This window comes from Equus quagga, chromosome 3 (genome assembly GCF_021613505.1).
Source record: "Equus quagga isolate Etosha38 chromosome 3, UCLA_HA_Equagga_1.0, whole genome shotgun sequence".
In the NCBI taxonomy this organism is placed as follows: Eukaryota; Metazoa; Chordata; class Mammalia; order Perissodactyla; family Equidae; genus Equus; species Equus quagga.
Window position 1 is genome coordinate 34404029 of NC_060269.1, and position 26260 is coordinate 34430288.

The 26260-nt window shown below is 35.2% G+C and overlaps 1 protein-coding gene across 4 annotated transcripts in view; it reads right to left on the bottom strand.

The window, feature by feature from the left end:
* The window catches only part of SLC10A7 (solute carrier family 10 member 7), a 240384-nt gene that overhangs the window by 148762 nt on the left and 65362 nt on the right, over nucleotides 1-26260 (bottom strand). For 2 of the 4 annotated variants that reach the window (XM_046657380.1, XM_046657379.1), the window contains exon 5: nucleotides 20009-20047. The exons of the other annotated variants lie outside the window; for them this stretch is intronic. In XM_046657380.1, the coding sequence (XP_046513336.1) occupies nucleotides 20009-20047 (39 nt within the window). The remainder of the gene's footprint in view (nucleotides 1-20008; nucleotides 20048-26260) is intronic. 4 annotated transcript variants of the gene reach the window in all.

Genomic DNA, 26260 nt, shown 5'->3' on the forward strand with positions numbered 1-26260 from the left:
CTCTCTCAGTCTCTGTGAGGACACAGTGAAAAGGCTACCATCTATAAGCCAGGAAGAGATCAATCACCTGGAACTGAATCACCTGGCACCTTGACCTTGGACTTCCCAGCCTCTAGAACTGTGAGAAATAAATTTCTGTTGCTTAAGCCACCCAGTCCACGGCAATTTGTTATGGCAGCTCAAGCTGACTTATATACCATCTCAACTAGATTTAAACCCAAATGCCTTTCAATGGCCCACAAGGCTCTAACTATATAATCTGGCCCCTTGTTACATATCTGAATTTATCTCTATTGCCCACTCTGTTCTGGCCTTTTTCCAGCCTCAGTACCTTTGCACTTTGGGTTCTCTCTATATGGAACACTATTTCCCCAAATATCTTCATGGTTTGTTCCCTGACCTGCCTCAAGTCTCCGCTCAAATATTCTATGCAAGACTGTCACCTGTCACCTTTTAAAAAAATTGCAATCCCTCTAGCTTCCTCCTTATTTCCCCCCATTTCCTGCTTCATTTTCTTCCATTTGACATATATATACATACAAATAAATGTAACAACTAAAATATATAGATTTGCAACTAAAATATATAAAATTATATATTATATAATATATATTTTAGTTGTTATATCTGCTCACTAGAATGTGAGCTCCACGAATATTTGTCTGTTTTATACATTTCTGTAGGCTTAATACAAAGTAGGAGCCCAATAAAGTATTTGTTGAATGAATGAACTGGAGAAACCACAAGTTATGCCCACATGGAAGGTGCCTTGTGGGTGAAGACGGTGGCATGGGATGAAGCTGGAGAGGAAGGCAAGGAATAGATCATGCAGAACCTTGTAAACCATATACGGGATTTTGGTATTTAGCCCAAGAAACATTGAAGGATTTTAAGCAGAAAAATGACATATCAATTTACATCTTTCAAGATCATTCTCACTGCTATATGGAGAACGGAAGAGAATGAGCTAAAAAAGAGATGAAGAAATCCAGAGCAACTTCCATCTCCAAGGTTAATGCACATTTTAGTGTCTCTCCATGTGAGGACGTGTACACCCTGAACATGTGCTGATGTAAAAATAAGTCATTGCTCACCTATCACAATTACATTTGCAGCTCCCAATACTATTTCTTGAAATTTAAATGTTTCTTTCCCAAATCTTTTCCTTCTGAATAAGCTCGGAAATAAAAATGTACTTACATAATGACGTTTAGCAAATTCTAATTACTTAGTCCCCATACATAATGTAGTCAGTACTTTGAGCTTGCGTAAAACATCTCTGAACAAGGTCCATAAAGGTTACAAGTAGCCTAATTTTCTGAGATTCTTTTAGCTATAAATTTGGCTAAGAGCTGGGGTAGTATGGGAAAGAAGATAAGTGAGAGAAACACTGGTGATTTAACCTCCAGTGTTCCCTTAAGGACAAACATTTGTCACCTTGACAGCAAGGTGAAAGGTTTGTGGCGAGTGTGCTTATAACAGGCCTTGCCCCACCTTCTCCTCCCCGGGGACCTGTGATTTCTGAACAGGCATTATCTGAATGGATGATGATGATGACGATGAGCCACAGGAAAGGCCAGGGGAGGAAAAGAGGTTGAGACCTGCATAAGTCAGAGCCTCAAACTGAAACGCTGCTCCAGGGACCATCACAAAGATTTACCATTTGCTGCTCTTCTTCCTAAGGTTCCACTTGAGGCGGGAGTAATCAACCCTATAAATTATCACGGAACATTCAAACAGTGACCAGTGTTAACAGCACGGATCCCATCGCTAATAATTATGAGTGTGTTATAAAGCTAAAGTAGGTTCTAGCCATATAAATCTCCACTTTCTATACAAATCTCTAATTTTTAGGGTTTATAATTCTGATGTGAAAGTCTGCTGCAGGCTGAAACCAGGCAGTGAAACAAACCTGATTTTTACTCTCGATAAATACAGATAACCCAAACTGACATTAATGTGATGACACTCATGCCCCAAAAAGAATAATGGGATCCCCATTTTGGCCTATAAGCTAAATTGTTTATACCATTTTCAAAGTAAAATAGAAAGAGGTATTTTGAAAGCTAAGAACTTTTTAAAAAAGAAATAAAGTTGCTAATTTATGAGCATTTTGGGTTCTAATTTAATTTCAGGAACCAGTGGCATTTATTTATGTGTTCTTTTAATGAAAGGAACTTCGTCTATGATACTATTTTACACTTTTACTTTAAAAAATACCTTAAGCTGAAATCACTACAAAATTAAAATCAAAGCTATCATTCATTCTATTGAAATAGTTTTCATCAGCTAGTCATCACTAACTCTAAGTACTGTCAGAAGGGTCAAAATTATTTTTAAGAAGAAAATGAATGTTTTAACATAATGAACTAAAAAATATACAATTAATGGAAAAGTAAGGTTACAAAGTATACCAAAAATTGTATGGGAATGGAGGAGAGTGGCAGTAGAGACATGGAGGCTGGAACACAGGATGAGATCAAAAGTTTTTTTTTTAAAAAAAAAAAAGAGGGAAAGGAATTAATGGTCAACCTAAAAGAATCTATATTGGTTTAAGATCGATGTGTCCTTCATTCACGAAGAAAGAACAAATATCAACCATATCCACCCCTAGACACCTTCGGATGTCCCGGCATCACCATGTAAGTAATAGGTATCAAATCAAACAATCATCTCACTCAAAATTATTCTCTCGCCTGAACTCCCTGATTTTGCTCATGACACCACACTTACTAATCCTAAGATCTTTGAGTCCCCAGTCTGTTTATGTTCCTTGCATTTCCTAGCCTTTCTACCATAAAGATATCCCAGACACTTTCATGAAAAACTTGGCCAGTAAAAGTCTCTAAGTAGGAAAACAGCATTATAGTTATGTTTAAAAAACAAGAGAGAGCCCTTTCTTATTAAATTCATGTTGAAATAAAATGATGACTGAGGTTTGCATCAAAATAATACCTGAGATGAGGAAAGTGCATGGGGGTGTAGAGGAAACAAGACTGTCTTGAGCCAACAACAGCTGAAGCTGAGAAATGGGTACACAAGATTCACTAATATTATTTGATCCCCATTGTATAAGTTCCAAAGTCTCTAATAAAAAATGTTATTGCTGTTTTTAAGAGACCAGAGGTTTAGGAAAATATCATATCTAGAGACTAGATAAAAAGTCTAGATATAGGATTATAAAGAGGGTTTTGGCCATACTTAGGTAAATGGAAAGAGGAAAGGAACGAAAGGGAAAATTTCTCCTGTATGGTATAGCTGTCTCCCAATCATGTATAATACTTTATAAGTTCTATGAAACATCAGTCTTTTTCTTTAATTCTTGTATTTTGTAGAACATAATTTAGAGATACCATAGACCATAGGTAATTTATACATACCATAGCCCAAATTTAATAGAGTTCTGCTAAGATGTCAATAATATCGATAAAAGCAAATGAAATTTTTACTTAACTTTTATAAAAGAAAAACTATTTTTCAACAGAAGCAAAGATTAATATTCTGTATATAGAGACTAGATATATGTGTATATATACACATATTTTTACATTTACCTAAAATGAACATTACTATATTTTAATCATGTGTAAAAGTGTAACTAAAAAGTCTAATAAATAAATTTACAGGCTTTTCATGTCAAATATACCTTTCTTGCAGAAATTCAGCTATGAAAAATATTAGACCAAGCCTCCTTCTATCTATTACTTGTCCCTTTTGGATTATACCAAATTTTGTCTATAAGATACCAATATTATAACTCATGATAAACTTAGCCTACTAGAAAGATTTTTACATAGAGAAGCAGGAATAGTAAGATCCCTTTAGCCTTCTGGAATAAACATCACTATTTTCCCAAATTCTATCAATTCTGCAAGGCTTTTTCTCATACCGTCCCTTCCAGGAGGTAATCCCAATTGCTCATACTTTGGCTATTCTTTTACATATATTTTTGTACATATTTAACTACTACAGTGTAAGCTCTCTGAGAGCAGGATCTGTGCATGGAGACATCTTTGTACTCCTTTCAGTAGCTGCTGAGAACCTATTATCTTTAAAGTACTCAATAAAACGTGAGCTTTTCTAATGATAAGAACAATTGTGTATAAGAATATGGATGAATAAATATATATCTGAGTGTATATAAATACACTCCAGGAAGTTCTTTCACGAGTCTACCAAGCTCACAAAAATTCCACAAGTAAAAGTTATATATATATACATATTTTAAATGTTACCTTAAAAAACATATTTTTACAAACTAGATATTTTTTCCTAAAATTCTAAGTTCGTGACAAGTGAGCTATATTATCCAAATATTTCCCAAATAGATTTTTCTTTGAAACTGAATTCTTAGGTCTACTTAAGTTATTTTATGTTTAGTCCTTTGTTTTCATCTTCCTCCAACTCTGGAAGAGATACCATTTCTTTCTAGCCCCTACAGAGTATAACAAAGACAAACTTAATGCAGAGTATGAATTAGACAAATGAAAATTTGGTTAACAGTTGGCATAGCTAAGACTGTTAAATAACTTTTTGAGGGCTGGCCCCATGGCCGAGTGGTTAAGTTCATGTGCTCTGCTTCAGCAGCCCAGGGTTTTGCTGGTTCGGATCCTGGGTGTGGACCCAGCACCACTCATCAAGCTTTGCTGAGGTGGTGTCCCACACAACAGAGCCAGAAGGACATACATCTAGAATATACAACTATGTACTAGGGGGCTTTGGGGAAAAGAAGAAGAAAAAAAAGAATGGCAACAGATGTTAGCTCAGGTGCCAATCTAAAAAAAATAATAATAACTTTTTGATAAATCACCATCACTTATCAAATGTTCTAACTGGCCTGATTATACTATAGGATTTCCTTGAATAGAGACAGTCTTTGCCTATGAATAGTATAGAATCTACGTCAAAATTATAATTTAAAACACCAAATAGAGGTGGTAAAAAGATCAACAAAGATGAAAACCAACAAACAAAGGGTGATAATTTCAACAGTGAAGAGCTTAGGCAAGAGACTAGTCAAAAGCTCTAAAGGAATAAATGGGAAAAATAAGAAGAATATAGTCTATCAATGATAAAGCTAGATTTATTCAAGGATGCCTGAAATACATCCTTCTGGGTTTTATTTTATTTTATTTTATTTTGGTCAGGAAGATTGGCCCTGAACTAACATCTGTTGCCAATCTTCCTCTATTTTGCATGTAGGACGCAGCCCCAGGAAGGCTTGATGAGTGGTGTGTAGGTCCACACTGGGAATCTGAACCTGTGAACCTCAGGCCGCTGAAGCCAAGCGCATGAACTTAACCACTATGCCACCAGGCCGGGCCCTGGGTTTTATGTTTAAATGTCTATTCTTTCATGAAATGATGATAATAAATGGTAGTTCTTATTTATCAAAATAAGTAATTAAAAACATGAGGCACTCCCCAAAATTTCTTTTGAAATTTTACCTATCAGTGAAATCCAAATGCTAGAAAACCACTGACTAGTCAAATTACCAGGTAACAAAGACCAGTCTTAGTGAAAATGCTTTTTCAAATGTGAAAGGGGTTAAAGCAGATTAAAAAATTTAATAGTCCCATGAGAACAGTTGTTAAATGCAGAAGAAGGCACACAAATTAAACATAAAATCATATTCAGACTTTGAAAATGAATTGACTTTCAGGTGCCTCTAGCTAAAACATTATACTGTTTTTCAAAGGACATCTCTTATACATATAAGGTTGTATCTATATTCCTGGCACTGTGAGCATTTCCAAAGGAGTGTTATTAATTTATCAAAATAGCACAGTGTTGAAAAAAGAAATCTACCATTATAAGTCAAAATTATGAAAATTATAATGTAACAAATAAGGAATGTTTTGGCTGTGTAGTAGTGTTTTTTCTACTACTTGACAGTAAATAGTCCTTTGAGTAACTAAAGGAGAATTGCAAATGAAATTCATGAGCACTTTTTAATAAGCAAATGCTTAGGTGCTGGATACTTAACCAACTAGTATCATAACAACAAAATCCCTATCGGGCTGAACATGTATAGACAACCGACTTCAAATTCACTAGGGAAGACTGAAATAGTAAGTTGGGCTATATCTGAAATAAATACACAAAAATGAAGACAAATTAAAATATTGGACTCTAAGTTATATTCAAATAGATAACTGGAAAATAGTTTGTCAATTAAACATCTTTCTTTAGTGGAATCCAATAGAATTTTCTGCAGTGATGAAAATGTTCAACATTTTGTGCAGTACTGTAACCAGCAGTCACATGTGGTTATTAAATACCTGAAATGTGGCTAGTGTGACTGAGGAACTGCATGATTAATTTTATTTAACTTTAATTAATTAACTTTTGAATAGCCACACGTGGCTTGTGGCTACCATATGTTTGTTCAGCTGTATAGACTAATGTATCTTCTCCCTCTCTGAACTTGGAAATAAGGGAAACGCCTTTACAGCAAAGACAAGCAAAATAGCCTTAAAATATTAGAACGTTTCCAATGTCAGCAAGACTTCACTTTAAGGTATGGTGAGTCAATAAAAGGGGAAAGCGGTCAGCAATGGGAAGCAGTGAGAAAGTACCTAAAAGCAACTCTTAAAAACATCTATCTAAGCACCATCTAGGAAAGAAGATCCCTGATTCAAATGATGGACCTGTCTGTTTCCAAGGGCAACATACCCTTGTTGTGGAGCCAGACACATTCACTTACAACAGCCTGATAGAATCAAACTTGTGAATTATCTCTCTACCTCTTCTTCCTCCAATTCCACTCCCACCAAATAAACTTATTAAAATTTCTTCCATGTGAATTTAACCACGAGGAGAGAAAGCACCAACCTAAGTGTCTAAGAGTTTCTCATAACTGTTTTTCCAACTCTCAATTAATAAATTAGCAATCTGCTGCATATATCACTATCAATGAGTAGATTAATGTGAGTCCATCCCTGCGCGATAGAGCCACAAAATTCGTGTTTGAAACAGGATCATAGTAAATTTCCAAAGTACAAGCCACCTATATCCCCAGCAATCAGGAGAAAATATCTTAAAAATGGATGGCTCAAACAGACAAAATAACAAATAATATTACTGGAAATGATTCTGTTTATGGGTGATATCAAGCCAAGAAAGACTTAAGCCAAGAATCTTCATGGTATCAATGGTGATTTGCAGCAAAGAAAGAAAAACTTCCTTAAGAACTGTGTAGCACCCAACTTCTCCTCCTTTAAAGAGAAAAACTTCCCCTTCTAGTCTGTATTTTTAAAAACATATATCAAAATACAGACTTTAGGTGACTCACTACTTACAGTTCCCATATAGAAATGAAAGGCCAGCAACATCTAGTAAAACTAAGACGGAGATACAGAATGCTATTTGAGATTTTCATTAGTTCATGATATTTTTGGCACTAGAAAAGCCTTAGTGATTGTGGTGCCAGGTTGATAGAATTTTTTAAAAAGGCATACATGATGGAAGATTAGTTTCAAGACTGAGGAATGTTTGTTGAGATTGTTCTTTAGAGACATCTTGATGCTACTTTTCAAATATATCTTGAAAATTCATACAAAAGAGAACAACAGCATTCTGTTACAAGAGGAAGTATTCTTCCTAATGTGGATATTTTCTACTGGCACACACTTAAACCCTTTTTTTTAACCACTTGTCTGCACTGGGAGTTTTTATTCAATTTTTTTTAGAGCTGGAAACTTAACCTTTTGACTTCAACAATTGTTTTGTTTGAAACTACACGAGATATGGATCCAAAATTCTATAGAGACGTTTAATGATACAGAATCAGGATTCAACCATCTTTGAGGGAAAACCCCTGTGAATTAAAGGGCAATAGGCAGAAAGTCTACATTTCTCTAATATTTTTCATGACTTCTACTCATTTTTTTCCTCTTCAATTTAAAGAGGTAGAAGTAAATGAAGAAAAGAGAAAAAGCAACATGTAAAGTTACTATTTTTTTTTGTAAACAAGAAATCACCTTTCTTATTGCTGATTTTAGTTACTGAAAAGTTGTCCTGCTTAAAATTTGTATACCTCAGCAGTTACTGATCAGGGATTCTGAATGATTTGTCAGGCTGCTATAAGAAATATAGATAGCACAAATGTATTTTTTTAGGCTATCATAAGAAAATTGAACCAACTTTACCATTAAAAAATCATGTCTGATTAACGATACATCCCTTCTTTTAGTATCTAAAAATTCTCTCTTCTTTTCTCCACTATATAGAGATATATATCACTCTCCAAAGTTCCTCCACCCTAAGTGACATCTTTATTTCTTTCTATATCTCATTTAACAAATTTTAATCTCTGACAAGACGATAAGACCAAAGTCAAACAATATTCTGAATTATGACCCTGCCAGACTCCAGTGCGGAGGGCTGTAAGACGATGCTTCTACAGGAGGACCGCATTAGCTTCCATTTGCTATCATATCATATTGCAAGTTCAATTTATCTGCTTCCTCATTATCACCTTGGCTTTTTCTTTCTTTTTCTTTTTGGTCACTTCTATTCTTTAAGTACTTCTAATGCCTCTCAGATATGGATTTTATCTAGTTTTTATATACCATTGAATTGGTTCTTCTATTTTTCAGGCTTACTTGTATTTTTACCTCTTCTCTAAGATACTGTAAAATTTCTTTTTCAACAATGTCTAGAAATTCGGCTCTCACTTGTCAATTTAATTATATTATATATTTCACAAGTTGTTAGACGATAAACTTTAACAGCAAAATACTTTTTTTTTAATACCAGCAGTGCAATGATTCTCTGCAATGCCATATAATGGCAATCCCTCACTATATCCTCTTATCTCTAAATCTTCAGCTCTTTATATTTATGAGGTATTCACACTTGTAGGAGTCTTTCATGGAAAACTTTCTGATATTTAAACTCAATCATTTCCATGATAAGAGCGTACGGATTGGTAATCTATTACATACAAATAATCTGCCTTAAACTACTCACAGGGAGTTATTATAAGAAGAAAGCTTACAAATGCCCCAATATTAAATTTAGACGTGGAAATGATATTCCACCCCCATTCTTAAATCAACACTGTGAAAACAAAGTGATACAAATTCCTTATGGCTATAGCATATGTTTTATTGAGACTAAAAACTTATAACTTAAAAATCACTTTAACATAAGTAAGAACTATTTGATGGACAGTCAATTAAAGTGATATCAAGATTTTTCTCAAATTAATTCAACATATAATTGTAATAATTAACAGGCATTTTAAATGTGTACTATACAAGGTGTTTTACAATCTTAGATATATGAAGAAGAGAGGTTAAAATAGCATTCATTGAATGATTTCTCTTTACTCATTTAACAAATATTTTTTGAGTGCTTGACACATACCAGGTACTACAAGTGCTGTGGATAGAGCAGTGAACCAAACCAGCCAAATCAAATACCTGCCTTCATGGAGTTTTCATTTGAATAAGAGGAGATAGACAATAAACATAATAAGTAAATATATACTATGTTAGAAGATAAGTATTTTAGAAAAAAATAATAAGAGCAGGATAACAGGAAGTGCCAGAGGTGGGAGAGAAGGTCAGAATTTTAAACTAACTATACTAACCAGTTACAATCTAGGTGCAAATTCATCCCAAGAGCTAAATAACCATAAAAGAAAAGATAGAGAAATTGCTTCAAGGGGAAGACATGGCTTGTGAGAGGTGGATAGGAAATGGAAAGGATGAGAATAGAGTAAGCAAAGAAGCGGGAGCCCCAAGTGTTGGAGGAGAGGGAAGAGAAGAGTGAATCAATAGTTAATATGGGAATGAAAGAAGGTGAAAGAAGGACACCCGGGAGAGAGCAGAAGCGCTCCACTAGAAGGATTCCTGAATGGCCAATTAGGTGAAGCAATTAAAAGCCACTGAAGGCGCTAAAGGCATAGGAGTGACATAGCACATGAAGGTAGTTTATCTCACAATGATGTATAGAATGGTGAGAAAGAAGATAGGATTATCAAAAGCCTCACAGTGTTAATAAACATTGTCTCTCCTAAATGAATGGATAAAAAGAATAACACAAGCTTTCAAGTGAAAAACTAGAAACATTTTAGAAAATAACTATTTAAAAGAGAATTGCCTGAATGATAAAAAACGAAACCACAAATATTGACCACTAGACCAAGCACTGTTACAAAGTAAAACTATAAACACAGTGGACATTTCTAACTTAACTACTCTACTTATTAGAAACATTACAGAAAAAACTAGTCAGGAAAAGTAAACAAGTACGTGGTTCCGTCAAAATACAGGCAAATGTATAAACTGCAAACTCAGAGTACAAGCATCAGTGAACATGTAAAGTATGAATCAACATTCCTCTTATGAGCCTGGAGATTTGGCTCTAATTTCCAAGATACCGTGTTTGCATCATGAGGAGACTTTTTCCCCGTGACCAGCACAGCCTGTTCAATTATAAAGTTAAAATCAAACTGATCAAGGTTTTTAAAATTATAAATTTTACTTTTAAAAAGTCCTCTACTATTTAAAACTGTTACTGAGAGCTATTAACCTTACTCCACACTCCTCCAAATAGAAACATTTTACTGTTAATTTGTGTAAATATTTGCAAATTAAATTGATAGAGATCAAAATGAGGTTTCTATACTTTTCAATCACTCTTTATGCATCTATCCATTTTACACTTTGAACAAATGATTTTATCTTACATAATTGTATTAATGTCATGTGTAATATCCTAAGATAGAGAAACAATTTTTAACAGACATGAATATTGATCTAATTATTTTCAGGGACAGGCATATATGACACCATGTAGATATGAGAGTAACACTACAAAGCCGGACTTACCCAAGAAAAACACCCAGTAGGGACAGTAACAATGGAAAACTGACTTCTTTAAACAACGATATCATAATCAGGTGAAGTACTTTCAAACTGTTATTTGTGTTTATTGAACTCTCATATAATGAGCTTTGCTTTTTAACAAATATTAGATATGCATTTTATCTATAAAACTAAAAGAAAATACATGTGAAACTTTACCTGACACTGTGATTAGAGAAGGACTTTATAAAGTATAAAGGCTATGGAAAAATCCATAAAGGGCAAGACAGATATATTTGAGAAACATAAAAACTTGCAACTTCTACAACTGTATGCAAAGTAATGAGTCCCAACTCATACATGGCACCATCTATAAACATTAACTCAAAATGGATCATAGACCTAAGTGTCTACTATAAACTATAGTTTTATATATTATAAAACTATAAAAATTCTAGAATAAAATAAAGGAGAAAAATCTTTATGACTTTGGGTTAAACACATATTTCTTAGAGAGAACACAAAAACCATGAGCCATAAAAGAAAAAAACAGATAATTTGGATTTAATCAAAATTTAAAACTTCTGCTCTTCGAAAGACATTGTTAAGAAAGTGAAAAGATAAGCCACAGACTGGGAGAAAACACTTGCAAAACACATAACTGATAAATGACTGTGATCCAAAACATATTTAAAAGTTCACAATCCAGTTATAAAAAAACAAATAACCCCATAAAAATTGGGTAAGAGGGGCCAGCCCTGTGGCCAAGTGGTCAAGTTCGTGTACTTCACTTTGGCGGCCTGGGGTTCGCTGGTTCAGATCCTGGGTGTGGACCACACACTGCTCATGAAGCCATGCTGTCGTGGCGTCCCACACAGAAGAACTAGAATGACTTACAACTAGGATATACAACTATGTGCTCAGGCTTTGGGGAGAAAAGAAAAGGGGAAGATTGGCAACAGATGTTGGCTCAGGACTAATCTTCCTCACCAAAATGTATACCTTAAAAAAAAGGGGGGGGGGCTGGCCCGGTGGTGCAGCAGTTAAGTTCGCATGTTCCACTTTGGCAAGCCATGCTATGGCAGGCATCCCACATATAAAGGAGAGAAAGATGGGCATGGATGTTAGCTCAGGGCCAGTCTTCCTCAGCAGAAGGAGGAGGATTGGCAGCAGATGTTAGCTCAGGGCTAATCTTCCTCAAAAAAAAAAGGGTAAGAGATTTGAACAGATACTACCCCAAGAAGAAATAAAAATGGCAAATAAGCACATAAAAAGATGTTTAACATTATTAGCCATTAGGGAAATACAAATCAAAGCTATGATGACACATCACTATACAACTATTAGAATGGCTAAAATAAAAAGTGCTACTAATACCAAAGGCTGGCCAGGATGTGGAGCAACTGGATTCCTCATACATTCCTGGTAGGAAGGTAAAATGGTACAACCGCTTTGGAAAATGGTTTGGTGATTTCGTATAATGTTAAACATATACTTACTATATGACTCAGCAATCCCAATCCTAGGTATTTGCCCAAGAGAAATGAAAACATATTCTATACAAAAACCTATACGAAAATGCTCACAGCAGCTTTATTCACAATCATCAAACACAGGAAACAATCCAAAGTTCATCAACTGGTAAATTGATAATGGACATTCTTCATTTTTTTTTCTTAGTTCTAGAACCTAGCCCAGCGTCTAGCACATAGTAGAAAGTCCACAAATGTTTCATTAATAAAATTGATATAAGGCCAAACAGTGGCATGCAGTGGATTAGAGCTAAAAAAAGATTGATATTTGATTTTTTAAATTTCAAACTATAATCTACCATTTCCAATAATACAGACTATTGTTTTTCAGAAGTGCTAAATGTTTACTTGAAAACCTGAGTCAGCAATGGAGTGTAGATGTCTAACGTTGCTTTCATCATACAGACCAATAATTAAAAGGAAGGTTCTTTTTGGTTGGTAGAATCCACAAGTTTATACAGTTTATACACCCTCAGATGCCCTTTTGCTTCTTTCCACATATCCAGATTTATTTTGGAATGGCAGTGGGGTCTGAGTCAATGAGGTATATTAATAGTGGAAAATTATTACCTCTCCCACCCCTACTCCCACCATGGGACTTGAAATTCTCACTTTAAGAATCTGTATTGTAGATAAAGACAGGACCCTTAATTGTTTGGCTCACCACACTACTATCCCCAGATCCCTCAAATATTAGCTTAATAAATAGATTAATCATGGTAAATTTTTCGTTAGGAGAAACAGAAGCAGAGAAATGAGAACTATCTACCATATTATCATCAACTAGTAGTCAGTGGGTATCTCCTACTAAAGGCCATAAACTGAGCAGTTCTGTAGTAGGTTGGATTCAAACTAAGGAAATTTAGTCATGGTTTTAACCAACTACTAAGATCATGTTTCTTACAAGGCCCTTTACAAACATCCTGCCCCCCTCAAATTTATATTTATTTATTTTTACCTAAATGAGCATAGGAGCAAGTACTTTTCCAGTTTGGGAATGATGACATTTTAAAAATTAATAAAAATAAAAATGAAAGTACATGGCATTTGTTAAAGGGTAATAAAATAACTTCAGTCAATTGGCTAGTTCTACACCAGTAGATATCTTTAAATAGTAATGAAATCATTGCTTTAAAAAAATCCATCATTATTTAAAAAAAAAAAAAAGTTGCCTCAGCCTCCACCAAAATTAGATTTGTAAGTTGCTGGTCATTCCAATAATTAAATCTATGTCACAAATTTGCAAGAAAAATGGTCACTGTGACTAATGCATTCACTTGCTACACAAGTCCTGTCAGACGGCATAGAGCATTACGCTGCTAAAATGGAGTAGGTAAGGATTCTATATATTTGTATTAAGAAACAAAGACCATTTTTTATTTACAATGACTGTACTTCAGATAAGAGTTTGTTTTAGAAACAAAGTCAAATGTAGTTATCACGGGGTTTTCCTTACTTAAGCATTAGAGCATATTTTACCTCTACAAACGCATTTGGCACACATGCATGCTGCTTTTCCGGACGAGTGTTATGTAGAAAATACTCTAAGGAAGAAACACGAACGTGATCAGGTTGCCACAGCCCCTGATTCTGGAGGTTTCCTCAGTTGACCTCCCCCAATGGTTTCAACTGACCTCTTTGATGAAATGATTGAGAAATGACCTTAAGGAACAGTGCTGCCCAAAGTGGAAGTGAAAGCAGGTGACTTAAAGGACACAAGGACAGAGAATTACTGATAAAACTTACTCTCTTTTCAAAAAATCTTTCTCAGTCCTTCAGACTGCAGGAAGGGACAGTTCTTGCTTTGGAATTGGTACAAATTTACTTTTTATCTAAAGGAGGGTGGGCACTGGACTCAGAGCCTTGTGTAGGCAGCAGAGTTTAGCTATAAATTAATAATAGATTTTTTCCATTTGATTTAATTTCAGTTACCTTCTATTCATGACGAGATTGTTTACCATGTGGATGTAAAGTTTTGCTTTAAGAGGAATTTAAATTTAAAAAGTGAGTCTTATTTAATAATATAAATAATATGTCCATGTGGCAAAAGTCATACAGCTGCCTGAAATTTGGAAGACACTGCCTTGAAGGCAGTTCCTATCTTCCCTCTTTTTTAAATCTTTTATTGCTCATTCTTTTTACTCATTTTCTTACATATTTATGTTTTAGGTATTTGCTTCGGCATCTAGAAAAGTGCCTTGAATCTAACGGATTCTGAGTATATGTGTGTTAATTTTATATCCTATTTTCCTATTTTATGCCATACTGCTAATTGAACCAAGGGTATTTTTTAAAGAGAAAGTAGTCTGTTCTCAGAAATATCAACTTTTATGATGTTCACTTGCCCAAAGAGGTGATCAGATGAAAGGCATACCATGATGATGAGTTCCATTTTATAAAGGTGGAAACCAACTTCCCATTGTCTGAACATAGTTCATAAGATATTTTAAAGCCCAGAATAGGTTATTTTAAATCTTGGTTTTATCGAGTCCTCAGCAGTAAAAGTACGAACCTGAAATGACATCCTATAACGTGGTACTAAATATTGCTTAAAAATTCTGTTGTTTGTTTTGGCATTTAAGCTTAATGAAAATAAAAATCTGTTTTATAAACAAGTCATGAACTTTTGGGGGGAAACCAAAATCTTAACTGAATAATTTGAGTTGGTTAAGATTTTAAGCAAATTAAGAAAAAAAAAAAGTCAACATAGTTTTCAGTATTGCACAAAATGAACATTCCATAAACATAAACTAAATTAAAAATTGACATCCTAGATTTAGGTGAAAGGAAAACCAAATTAACAATTGAGTCTTGTCTCGTACCACCCTTAACCCTCTTCATCAATATTTGAGATTCTTGCTCTGATTTTTACAAAGTAGTGTTACGCAGCAATTAATGAGTAACAAAGTTGGTGTGCTTCCTCTCTGACCGTTCTAAGTGTGGCTGAGCACACTTTGTACTAGCAAGGAAGAATAAAAGATGATAAACATACATCCCACGTTATTAAAACACGGCATTTGTGTTTGGGATTTCTTTTCTTTTAGCAACTACAATAGCATCAGTTAACTATTCAAATCTTTCTACAAAGCTGGGAAGTAATGGCAGACCAGCCAGAGCAAAGAGGGAAGACAGAACAATTGGGTGAGGGAAGAAAAATATGTGCTGGCCAGTTCTTCAGCTCAAGGCAAGGAGCTCCTTTTAACCCTTGGTCTGGCATGAAAAGAAACAAAATTATTCATCTTAGAATAGCTTCTACTGCTTCCAGCAATGACTATTTTAAAAGAGAAGGATTATGGAAAATAAACCCATTTCTTGATATCTAAATGAAGAGATTTAGAGAGTAAACAGTGATTCTTATAGATCTTTTTGAGACTAGACGTTATGCAGTCACAAAGAGGATTCAACTCTGCTTATAACTCTTCGCTGCTGTTTCAGAAATCTTTACATTTATGTTGCCATGAATTGCTATCATGTAGTATAACATAGTTATTAGAAACTCAACTTGGCATGATCAACTCTGTCACTCACTAGAGTTTCTCTTTAAAATCAGGAGCTATCAAAAATAATAAAATGGGCTGAGGAGTCTAATAAGAAAAAGTTCTACCTTTTCCTTTTAAATTTCAACCTATAATTCTTGAAGACATGGAAACACTGAATTCAGCCTCCAAACTAAAAATGCTAAAGGTCTAAATAATCACGTGATCAAAGTTTTCTCTAACACAGTTGAATTTTTTTAAAAGAATTCTTCAACTGGAATTTTTCAAAAAGTTGCCAATATCTATTTTTTTTAAAATCTTTCTTTTGATGATGAAGCAACATGTGAGAAGGCTGAACTTGAAATATATGGTTTTACATAGAAAAAAATAATATATAAATTTTGATAACATTTATTCAGGTTAGTTGACTATTTTATTAGTCAAATTTTATTAAAATCTCATCAAGCGGAAAAATCTCAAAACACTTATTATGCTCCACAATTATTGTAAACTGAACCATTTAAATGAGAGGAGGAGATAATGGCATTAACTCCTTAACTTAAAGCAATCCTCTGTGGCAGGATTTTAAAATATTCTCTTGGTCTGAAATTTATGTAAATTAAATTCATCTATCATTGGTTATTACCAGCCTAGCTACATTAAAGAAAAAACCCCACAGTTTTCTGTAACAATTAGTTCTTAAAAACACTGTGTTTTAATTAGACCTGGGACATTATTAAACTAGCTATAAATATGTACAGTACTTTAGTTGGTATATCCAGATGTCTGAAAATCAGCAAGAACGCCCTCAGAGCTCTTTCTTCAAAATTCTTCAAACAAAAGCCTTTCATTCAAAGTTTTAATATAATCTAAAGTAAACACTCTTTTCAGATTCCATTATGTAAATATAAGAGAAATGGTCACTCATAACCAGAGAATAATCATTGAATCAGTGTATTTTAGAAGCCATAGGGATTAATCACAGATAACCAATTTCTTCATTTTATGGATGTCCATGATTATGCAAAAAAATTCATGGCAGAGCTTGGACAACATCAGATCAGTTATTTCTACCACATCAAACAAGCATTTTATATAGATTACCCCATTTAATCCTCACCACAACTGTACAGTTTAGGTACTATCATTACCCCATTTTACATATAGGGAAGATGATGTGGTTAGGCTAGTACTCAGTCAAGTAAAGGATTTAAACCCAGACAGTCTGACTCCAGAAAACATACTACATGTGTAATCCTAAATTTTAAGGATAGATGGATGGTTTCCATTTACAAAGAAAATTCAAAAAAAACTCCCAAAACTCTAACAAGTACCATGTTTTACAAATAACAAACTAAAATGTAAAAGTTATAATTCAGAATTTCCCTCCTCTAAAATAAGTCTTTTTCCTGAGCCCAACTCAAGCACCAACTTCTCCCTGAAGCCTTCTCCTATCATTCAACTGAGATTAATCTCTTTCTTCAAACTCTTGACACCTGCTGTACAGTGCTCATATGCAGAAAGTGTTAGCTGCCTCTTAATATGCATTCTCTTCTTCCTTACTAACAAAAATCCAATTTTTAGCTCTTAGCAAACTGTCACATGTCCCAACCTCTCCAGGGGCTATGTATGACCACGTGACTAAGTTCTACAATAAGATATTACTGCAAGTATGGTGTTGGAATTCCAAGAATCCTATTTAAAGAAAGAAGCCTTAGCTTTTAGGGGAGATCTTTTGTTGTTTCCCAAGGTAAAGACCTTGTTATCCAGGTATCCTTTTGGCTGGAGCTCCAGCAGCTATCTTGGACCATGAGGCAACCTTGAGGAAAGAAGCTTCATGCCGTGGAGGGTGGAGGAGAAAGACAGGTGTCTCAGTCCACAATGAGACCATGAAGCCATCATACCATACATGGACAGCCTCCCTCCAGATTTTATATAGTACAGAAATAAACCTTTATTTTGTATAAGCCCCATTATTTTCCTTGTTGTTGTTGTTATTCTAACTGATTTAGTTCAGACGCACACATAGTTCATAATCTAAGGTTTGTCGTAACTATGGTGGAAAGGGAAAAAAAGGAAATAGAATTATTTCTCTTGAAACCCTGGAGCAAAAGATTTCTGATCATAATTTTCATTCTCAAACCCTTTCTGGTAATTTTCAACTTTGGGAAAGAAAAAGGAGGGAAAGGAAGAGTAGAAAAAGACACTTCTGCCTCTCTGCCATTGCTCGTGCCATTTCCTCTCCTCTCTTCTCTGCTAGCTAAGTTCTACCATACTTCAAGGCCCAGCTTGGCAAAATTGTTTCTGTCTGACCTTTGAATTCAGAGTGCATATTGCCTGTGCTATTTGACAATCATATATCATCTAGTAACATCTTCTGTTTGACCTGTTAACTTTTACATTGTATTTCTTTTTCTATGTGTGATCTCCACAATATACTCCACAATATTTCTTTGCATCCTCCACAGCTACTAGAAAACTACCTCTGTGTGGCAAGAGATCAATAAATACTTCTAATTAATTAATTGAGTTAAGGCTAAAAAAAAGATGAAGAGAGCAAAAAGAGCAGGAGACTGAGGAGAAAGGATGCATAACTTCTTAGAAGCAAAAGAGCAAATTAAAAATCCCACAGAATCCCTAGAACCAGTTTTACTTTACTGGACCTTATCAAAGAATTGGGTCTGGTGGAACAATATCATATGTTCATTGTACACACAGTCAGTGCAAAGCTCAAACCATACTCAGTGAACTTGTCCTTCAAGTCAGGGACAGTGTATTTTGCTTTAGTTATCAGACAACTGCCTCAGACTTATTTTCTCAGTTACCCTAGACATTTTAAAGAGTAAGAGTCCAGCTTAGGCAACCATGCTTTGATAGCGGATGTGGATGACTCCAAACCATATAAAAAAATTGGCTTCTAACAAGATCATATTTTATAGATATTATTCTGTTAATTGTGACAACATATAGAAAATAATACTTGAACATATGAAATAATGACTTAAAATATATGACAGTCTAAAATAAGTAGCTCAAGGGACCATTTTGATTAAATAGACTCTGTTACCTCTCTTCTAAAACCCAGGAATAATACAGTATCAGGAATAACATTACTACTTCTTTAAAAATAAGAGATACTCTAAGCATATATTTTGCAGAAGCTACATCATTAAAAGCTCTGTAACACTGGGACATTAAAAGCTGTAGAACATATGTAACAATATGTTTAAAAGCTTCAACTACATTTAAATACATACAATAATAAGTGACACGAAGAGCATTTTAAACAGAAATAATTGATATTTTGCCCAGACTCATGAACCAGTTTATACACCACTGATTTTATTCTCAATTATTTGTAAATAAATGTACTACAAATCTGTGAATGAGTTATATACCTAAAAATACAATATTCTCATTTATTTTCACGAATTTAGCCAAATTTTAGAGAGGGTATAAATAAAAATATTTACTTAACAGGAAACTTAGTTTCTTTCTCATCCTTTTATAACATAAACCAAGTCTTTGTCATGTCATTTACTTAAAAAATAATGATTAAAAACGCTAAAAGAGTATTATCCTTATAATTGTATTGGTTCTATTTACGAAAGTTGAACTATTTTTTAACTTTTTGAAATACAATTTATAGTTCATATGTCAAAAAAATTCCATTTTCTTGCATATTACTCATTAGTTATTTCCTCATTTCAAATTTTTTTATATAGATTTCTCAGAAGTATCCAAGACAGTAGCTTCTTTGACAGTGAAATGTACAAAATAAATGACATGTCAACAAGTAAATTAGCATTCCCTTTCTGACCAGCTGGGTCATGTTTCCTTTTTAAAATCCTCAGTCCCATGATACAAAATAATAATAATCTAAAAGACCTCGTTAAATGATCAATATATTGACATAACCTCTATAAGGAGACACATAGTGTTTTAATTGATTCCTTGAATCCATTAAATAGAATATTAAACTCAAGCCTCCAAACTGTACTGTAAGAGAACATTTCCTTTATTTATTAACTAATTTTCTTCAGGGTATGAATAATAGCACATGAAAAGATTCAAGAACTTTTATATTTAACCAAATAGTAAAAGGAGTCTAATTTTCACTAAATCTTTCATAAAAACATCACAACAGAAGTTATAACAGACAAATTAAACCATGTTTACTTACCAAAAAACTTCCAAAGGCTGAATTAAATATTGCAGCTGCCTATGGAGAAAATAAATGGGGGGAAAAAAACTCACTGAAAGTAAATAGGAAAAGGAAAAGCAAAGATTATCATTCTCCCATCCCCCACTATTCAAAACCTTAAAACATTGACTCTCTAAAGCAAAGTTAGTCATTGCTTACAAAAATTGCCAGTGGCCTGTAGTTTACTGAGATAGATGAGCTGCAGTTTAGGAATTCATATATAATGGGTCTCAAAAGCAAGCCAAAAAGCTTGCCATGAGATGCTTTGAACCTATACGACAGTACCAAGGAATCACCACCAATAGTAAATTGAAACCTTTTTGCTACTGATTTTGTTACTAGACTTAAAACAATCAGAGGTTGATTTATTCACCAAAAAAATCATTCTACTGGGAAAAGGAAAACCAGAGTTGCAAAGCAAACATTACCTACTCTCTCCCAGGGAGCATAAGTCCTATGAGCTAGACCCACAAAGTGAGATCTGTTGTTCCCATACAACACACATCAAAAATATGTACAATACTGTTAGACCATGGAAGTTATTGCTATACCATTAATTCTAAAGTAGAAACTAGCAAGAAAAACTTCCATTTGGTGTTCAAAATTCAAAGAGAAATACTTGACTTTGTGCTTACCTAAATATCCAGGGAATACATAGTAGATGTAATATAGTTCTTAACTTTAAATCAATCACTATATTCCATGAAGCTACACCTGAATCCTGAAAGCTTCTCACCTTACCCAAAAAGGACACAAACTTGTATACCATCCAATTTGATGGAAAAAAAAAAGAGAGAGAAAGAAAAAATAATAAAAGGCAAAAGGAGGGGGAGAGAAAATCTATTGACATCTCCTGTAGATCCAGAGCAGAATTAAATTAATCATCATGGACATCAGCAGCCACATCGTAGCAAGAAGAGCATGTCAGTTTAGCAAGTTTGAATAAAGTCCAAAGCCAAGCTAAGAGCTGTAGCTGAAAACGCCTTCTGCTCCAGAAGAGGATGCAACGAGAGTGCATGGGTAATGAGATCCTTGGCTCCAGAGAGCTTAGCTCTCCTATTCAAGTTCATAATTAATTCAAAGCTTTGATAATTTCATTAGATTTCTCCTTTGCTGGCCCTATCAATAAAAGATGGCACTGGACCACAGCTCCTCTGTGGCATAAACATAGGCACAGGCACAGACCAGGGAAACCTTTGCTTTCTGACAGGGACAATGGCATATGGTGTTCTGTGTTGTACAGGGAGTAGTGAAAAAAAAGATTTAGCTAAATAAAACATTATAGATGACAATTGTAAACTACAGCAACATATTTAACACATCTTCCTGGGATTCTACCATGGATGATTGAGGAAAAAGTTTTATGTGTGAAGAAAAATAAGTAAAGCTGTATAAATAAATGAGCTGTAGTGAGATCAACAGAGAACACTGCCTTCCTTCCTACAAAAATGCACCTTCCCCACAAACAATGTTTATTTCTAGACCCCATTTTGTGCTTAAAATAGCTTTATCTCTCTTTTTAGTAAAAGAACGAGGTATTCCCTTTGAGCTCCTCTCTTCCAAATTTGCTTCTGCCCAATGCCTTTCGCCAAAATTGTATTAGACAACTAATGGTTTTGCCTAGTGTTTAACAACACACGGTTGGGGGCCAGCCCGGTGGCGTAGTGGTTAAGTTCATGCACTCCACTTTGGCGGCCTGGGGTTCATGGGTTCGGGTCCTGGGCATGGATCTACACATCGCTCTTCAAGCCATGCTGTGGTGGCGTCACACATACAAAATAGAGGAAGATCGGCACAGATGTTAGCTCAGGGCCAATCTTCCTCACCAAAAAAAAAAAAGAAAGAAAGAAAGAAAAGAGGATCATTAGAAGTAAAAAGACTCAGAAGTCAAAGTGAAATAAGTATCAACTACTACTCATCAGATCAAATCATAATACTCTCACTCCATCCAGTTCTCTTTTCTAACCCAAACACAAGCAATATATTTCATGTGGATCGGCTGTGTTCCTGCATTTTATAAAATGACAGTGATGACAGTGACAGGATATCTTTGGTACTCAGAGATGCTGCAGGTCAATTCTTCTTAGTTGTTTTTCTGACAGTGGTGATGGATTTGAACTCACTCACCTACACTATCACTCGGTGCTCCCAAGCAGTGAGCTCCGGCAACCATTTGTGAAATGGCTGATTAAGGTTCTGGGTACAGTAAAGAACCATGTGAAACAAGACAGTGAACCAAGGATCTCGGGCTCAACAGCAACAGATAATGAAGCTAATAGTTGGCTCAATTCTGCAGTTGCATGAATTCATGAAGGAATTATGTTTTCCAGAGTTCCAAAGAGTGATGATAAATATTTAGAAAGTATTTAATTGATATATAAAAGACATGCATGACTTTTGACTTAAGGAGGAATTCCCAGCTCCTCAGCATGACGTACAAGGCCTTCCATGAACAGATGTCTTCCATCTCACTTCTTGCCTCAAACTTTATATTCTGACAACGCTAAACTCTTGTGATTCCCCAAACTCATCATGCTTTCTTACCTCTTTGCTCCCTGGCCTGGAATGCCCTTCTGCTTCTCTCTACCTAGGTAACTTCCATTAATCTTAGCTACTCGGCTTGGGCACTGTCCTTCCAAGAAGCTTTCAATCACCTCCGCCAACACACACACACACACACACCTCTAGGTTGACTGAGTGTCCCAAGCCTGCTGCCGCAACATTCTGAGCACACCTCTGCAATGGCACTTGTCACACTACTGAAATGATCTATCTATATGCCTCCCTGCCCCACTAAAGTCTTCTAAGGAAGGAATCTGATGAAGCTCATCCTAAGCACCTACATGTTTGCTAACTGAAATGCTGAAATAAGTAGGATGCCCAGGAATGTCCAAATTCTACCTCTTTTACTATGTTATGCTTGGCAGAATCCAAGGAGTGGCAGACACAGAGGAGTGGACCTGACACTTAGCACCACAGCCAAGCAACAGCAATGACAGACTTAGACTTTGGTCTCCCATCCAATATAAGCAACTCTTTCACAACATCTCGATTTACTTCCCTTAACTTAATACTTGCCCTATTATGATATGCTTAACCTTATGTAGCATTACCTTATGTATGCTTAACCATTATATAGCAATAGAGTTAGTTAAATAAAATCTAGAATCACCAAGGAATACTCCGCAGCCATTAAAAAGAGGATGATCTGCATAATCTGATATGAAAGCAGGCTAAGATATTTTAAATAAAAAAGCAGGTTTCAAAACAGTGTGTATAATTCTTTCAATGTTTTTTTCCACACCGCTAAGCAATTCTCTGATACCAGCTGGGAGTCCTGCAATTCAATTCAATTCTGCCACTATCTACCTGAAGCTAGTGTCAGATCCCACAGGTTAAAGGCTCAGTCCCACAAGACTGTCCTCACCTCAGATGTTAATCACAAGTCCAGGTTGTCACCTGTGCTTCTGACCAACTGGCTATAAATGGGAGATTCCTACAATCCCATGCTCCAATTCAATAACTTCGCAAGAGTGGCTCACAGAAGTCAGGGAACCAGTTTATTCACTAGATCACAACTTTATTATAAAGGATATAAGTCAGGAACAGCCAGATGGAAGAGATGTATAGGGCAAGGTATGGGGAAAGGGTGTGGAGCTTCCATGCTTTTTCCAGGCAAGCCACTCTCTCAGCACCTCTGTGTGTGCACCAACTCGGAAGCTCTTCGAACCTGTTCTTTTGGGGTTTTATGGAGGCTCCATTATATGGACAAGATTGATTACAACACTGGCCATTGACAACTGAACCCAATCTCCAGCCCCTCTCCCCTCCCCAGAGGTCTGGGAGTCTGACCTGAAGTTCCAACCCTCTAACCACTGGCTGGTTCTCCTGACAACCAGCCCCATCCTTAGGTTGGCTAGGCGCTTTCCAAAGGTCACCTAATTAACATAACAAAAATGCCTTTTATAGCTCTCACCACTTAGGAAATTCCAAAGGTTTTAGGAGCTCTGCATCAGGAACTGGGACAAAGACCAAATACGTATTTCTTATTATAAATCACAAGATCACATTCCTATTGTGTAAATGTGTATACACTCACATACCTTTACACAGATAGGTATAAAAAACACTACTTTTTCAGAAAGAGATCACAAAAACCCTCCTAACTATGGTTATACTTGTTGAAAGGGATTGGGTAGGGGTCGTTTCTATTTTTCATTTTGCTCTGTCTGTCCTGTTTGGCTTTTTGTTTTTAACATGTTATTTTTCTATATTTCAACAAGGATTATCTGGGCAGGGAGATGTTGAGCCATTTATTGTTTGCATTTTTAATCCCTTTGTGTTAAAAATGTAATAAATGTTTTAGTTTAAAATAAAATTAAGATTTCAATCTCTATTTTGCACATTAGTGGTATCTTTTACTGGTTGCTTAACAAGCTGGCGGGTGAGTACCCTCTGGAGCACACATCATTTGTGCTGGGGGTATAAGAAGCCACAGGATGAACAGAGGGCATCTTCCAGGAGTATCTGTAGCATGTGAATACTTGGTTTTGAAAATAAACGAAAAATCCACTATTGTTTTCATATTAAACATGGCCATCGACATACAAACTTCATGTACTAAGACCAAACATGAGCCACCAAGGACAATTTGTCCTGAAGATAGGACCCTTCAGATTATACAACTAGGATCTTAGGATATGAGTTTCCTTTCCACTGCCTTCTGGAAGCCATAGCTGAGACAGTCCACTGATTTTTAAATATAGCATTTCATTTGTTATTCTCTTTTGCTAGAAACAATTTAATTACCCATTCCTCCTCTAGAATGCTACATATTACAAAAAAACTCACATCTAATTTGTACAAGATTTTATACTCAGTGCCTAGAACAGCACCTGGCTCTCAGTAGACCCTCAATAAATATTACTCAATTAAAGAATGAATGAATGAATGAATGAATACTTCTTGTACTAACTGAATGTCCTGGACAGTAATGTTTTCATTATTAACTTGTGACTCTCACCTGCAAAGTGTATACCTTGGTATAATCACATTTGATGGATATTTAGATCAATGCTAAGTGAAAAAAGTTTATATTAAGGTGGCTTTTTAATACTGAGTAGATTGGCTTCCTTTATATTATACATTTTTAGAGAATATACTGCTTTTAGTATCAGCCCAATTCTACCCAATATATGGCATTTTACTGATGTTTCATTATATGTTGTACAGTATGTCTTTATTAAATTATTTTGGAAATTGAGCAAGTTCAATAATGAATTTCTTTATAACCTACTTGGAATTATTTGAAATAAAAAAGTAAATTAAAAAAACTGAAAACAATGGTGATAGAGTTCTCTAACTATAAAAGCAACCTCTCCCATTGCTGAATGCCTTTAAATGTTAGGAAGTGCTACCTTACAGTAAGCCTGAAACCTTCATCTTCTGAACTGCCGTGCAATGACTATGTTCCATGCTCTGGAGTTACGTAAATTTGTAGTCCTTTTTGAAATGACTATACCTCAAGTATATGAACAATGCTGGGTCCTACCCAAGTCTTTTCTTACAATACTCTATCTAAAATTTTCATAATGCTGGCCCAATACCCCTCTTTTTCCTTCCTTCCTCAGTCCACTAAATAAAAAAAAATGAATCCATTGCTTATAGTGAGTGTGAATGATCTTTTGCAAGTTAATTTACGAAATTTCCAGCTTTCACTGTTGCTTCCCCAGTCAATGTATACAGAAATGTTTACCAAAATGTTAAAAATGGGACATTTATGGTTGTCTCAGATTTCTAATAATGCTCGAAGTCAAGGAGAACGTGTGGAACGTATGCCACTGTTCTAAAGTAAGATACCAGACATAGTCATGTAAGTACTTATAAAAGACATGAGAACTAGGCCAGGGACCATTTCTTATGCAGGCTATACAAGAAAAGACTAGAAATTCTAGAGGAGATTGATAAAAGGAAATTTCCAGGATAAGTGGGTCTTTTGACTTTTTTCTTCTCTTCTATGGGAGAAAACTGACCTGCCCATCACACCTCCCAAGTAGAGGAAAAGGGCAATATATACAAAAGAACGAACAGTGGGGATAGGAGAAAATGCAAGGAAGCTAAAGAATGGCATTGCTGTCCTGTGCTGGAATGTTTACTGAGGGAGAAAGAACTGTTAGGCTGCCAGGGGAGCAGAGAGCACTCTGTGAGAGTTCTTGGAAAATCCTAGTGTAT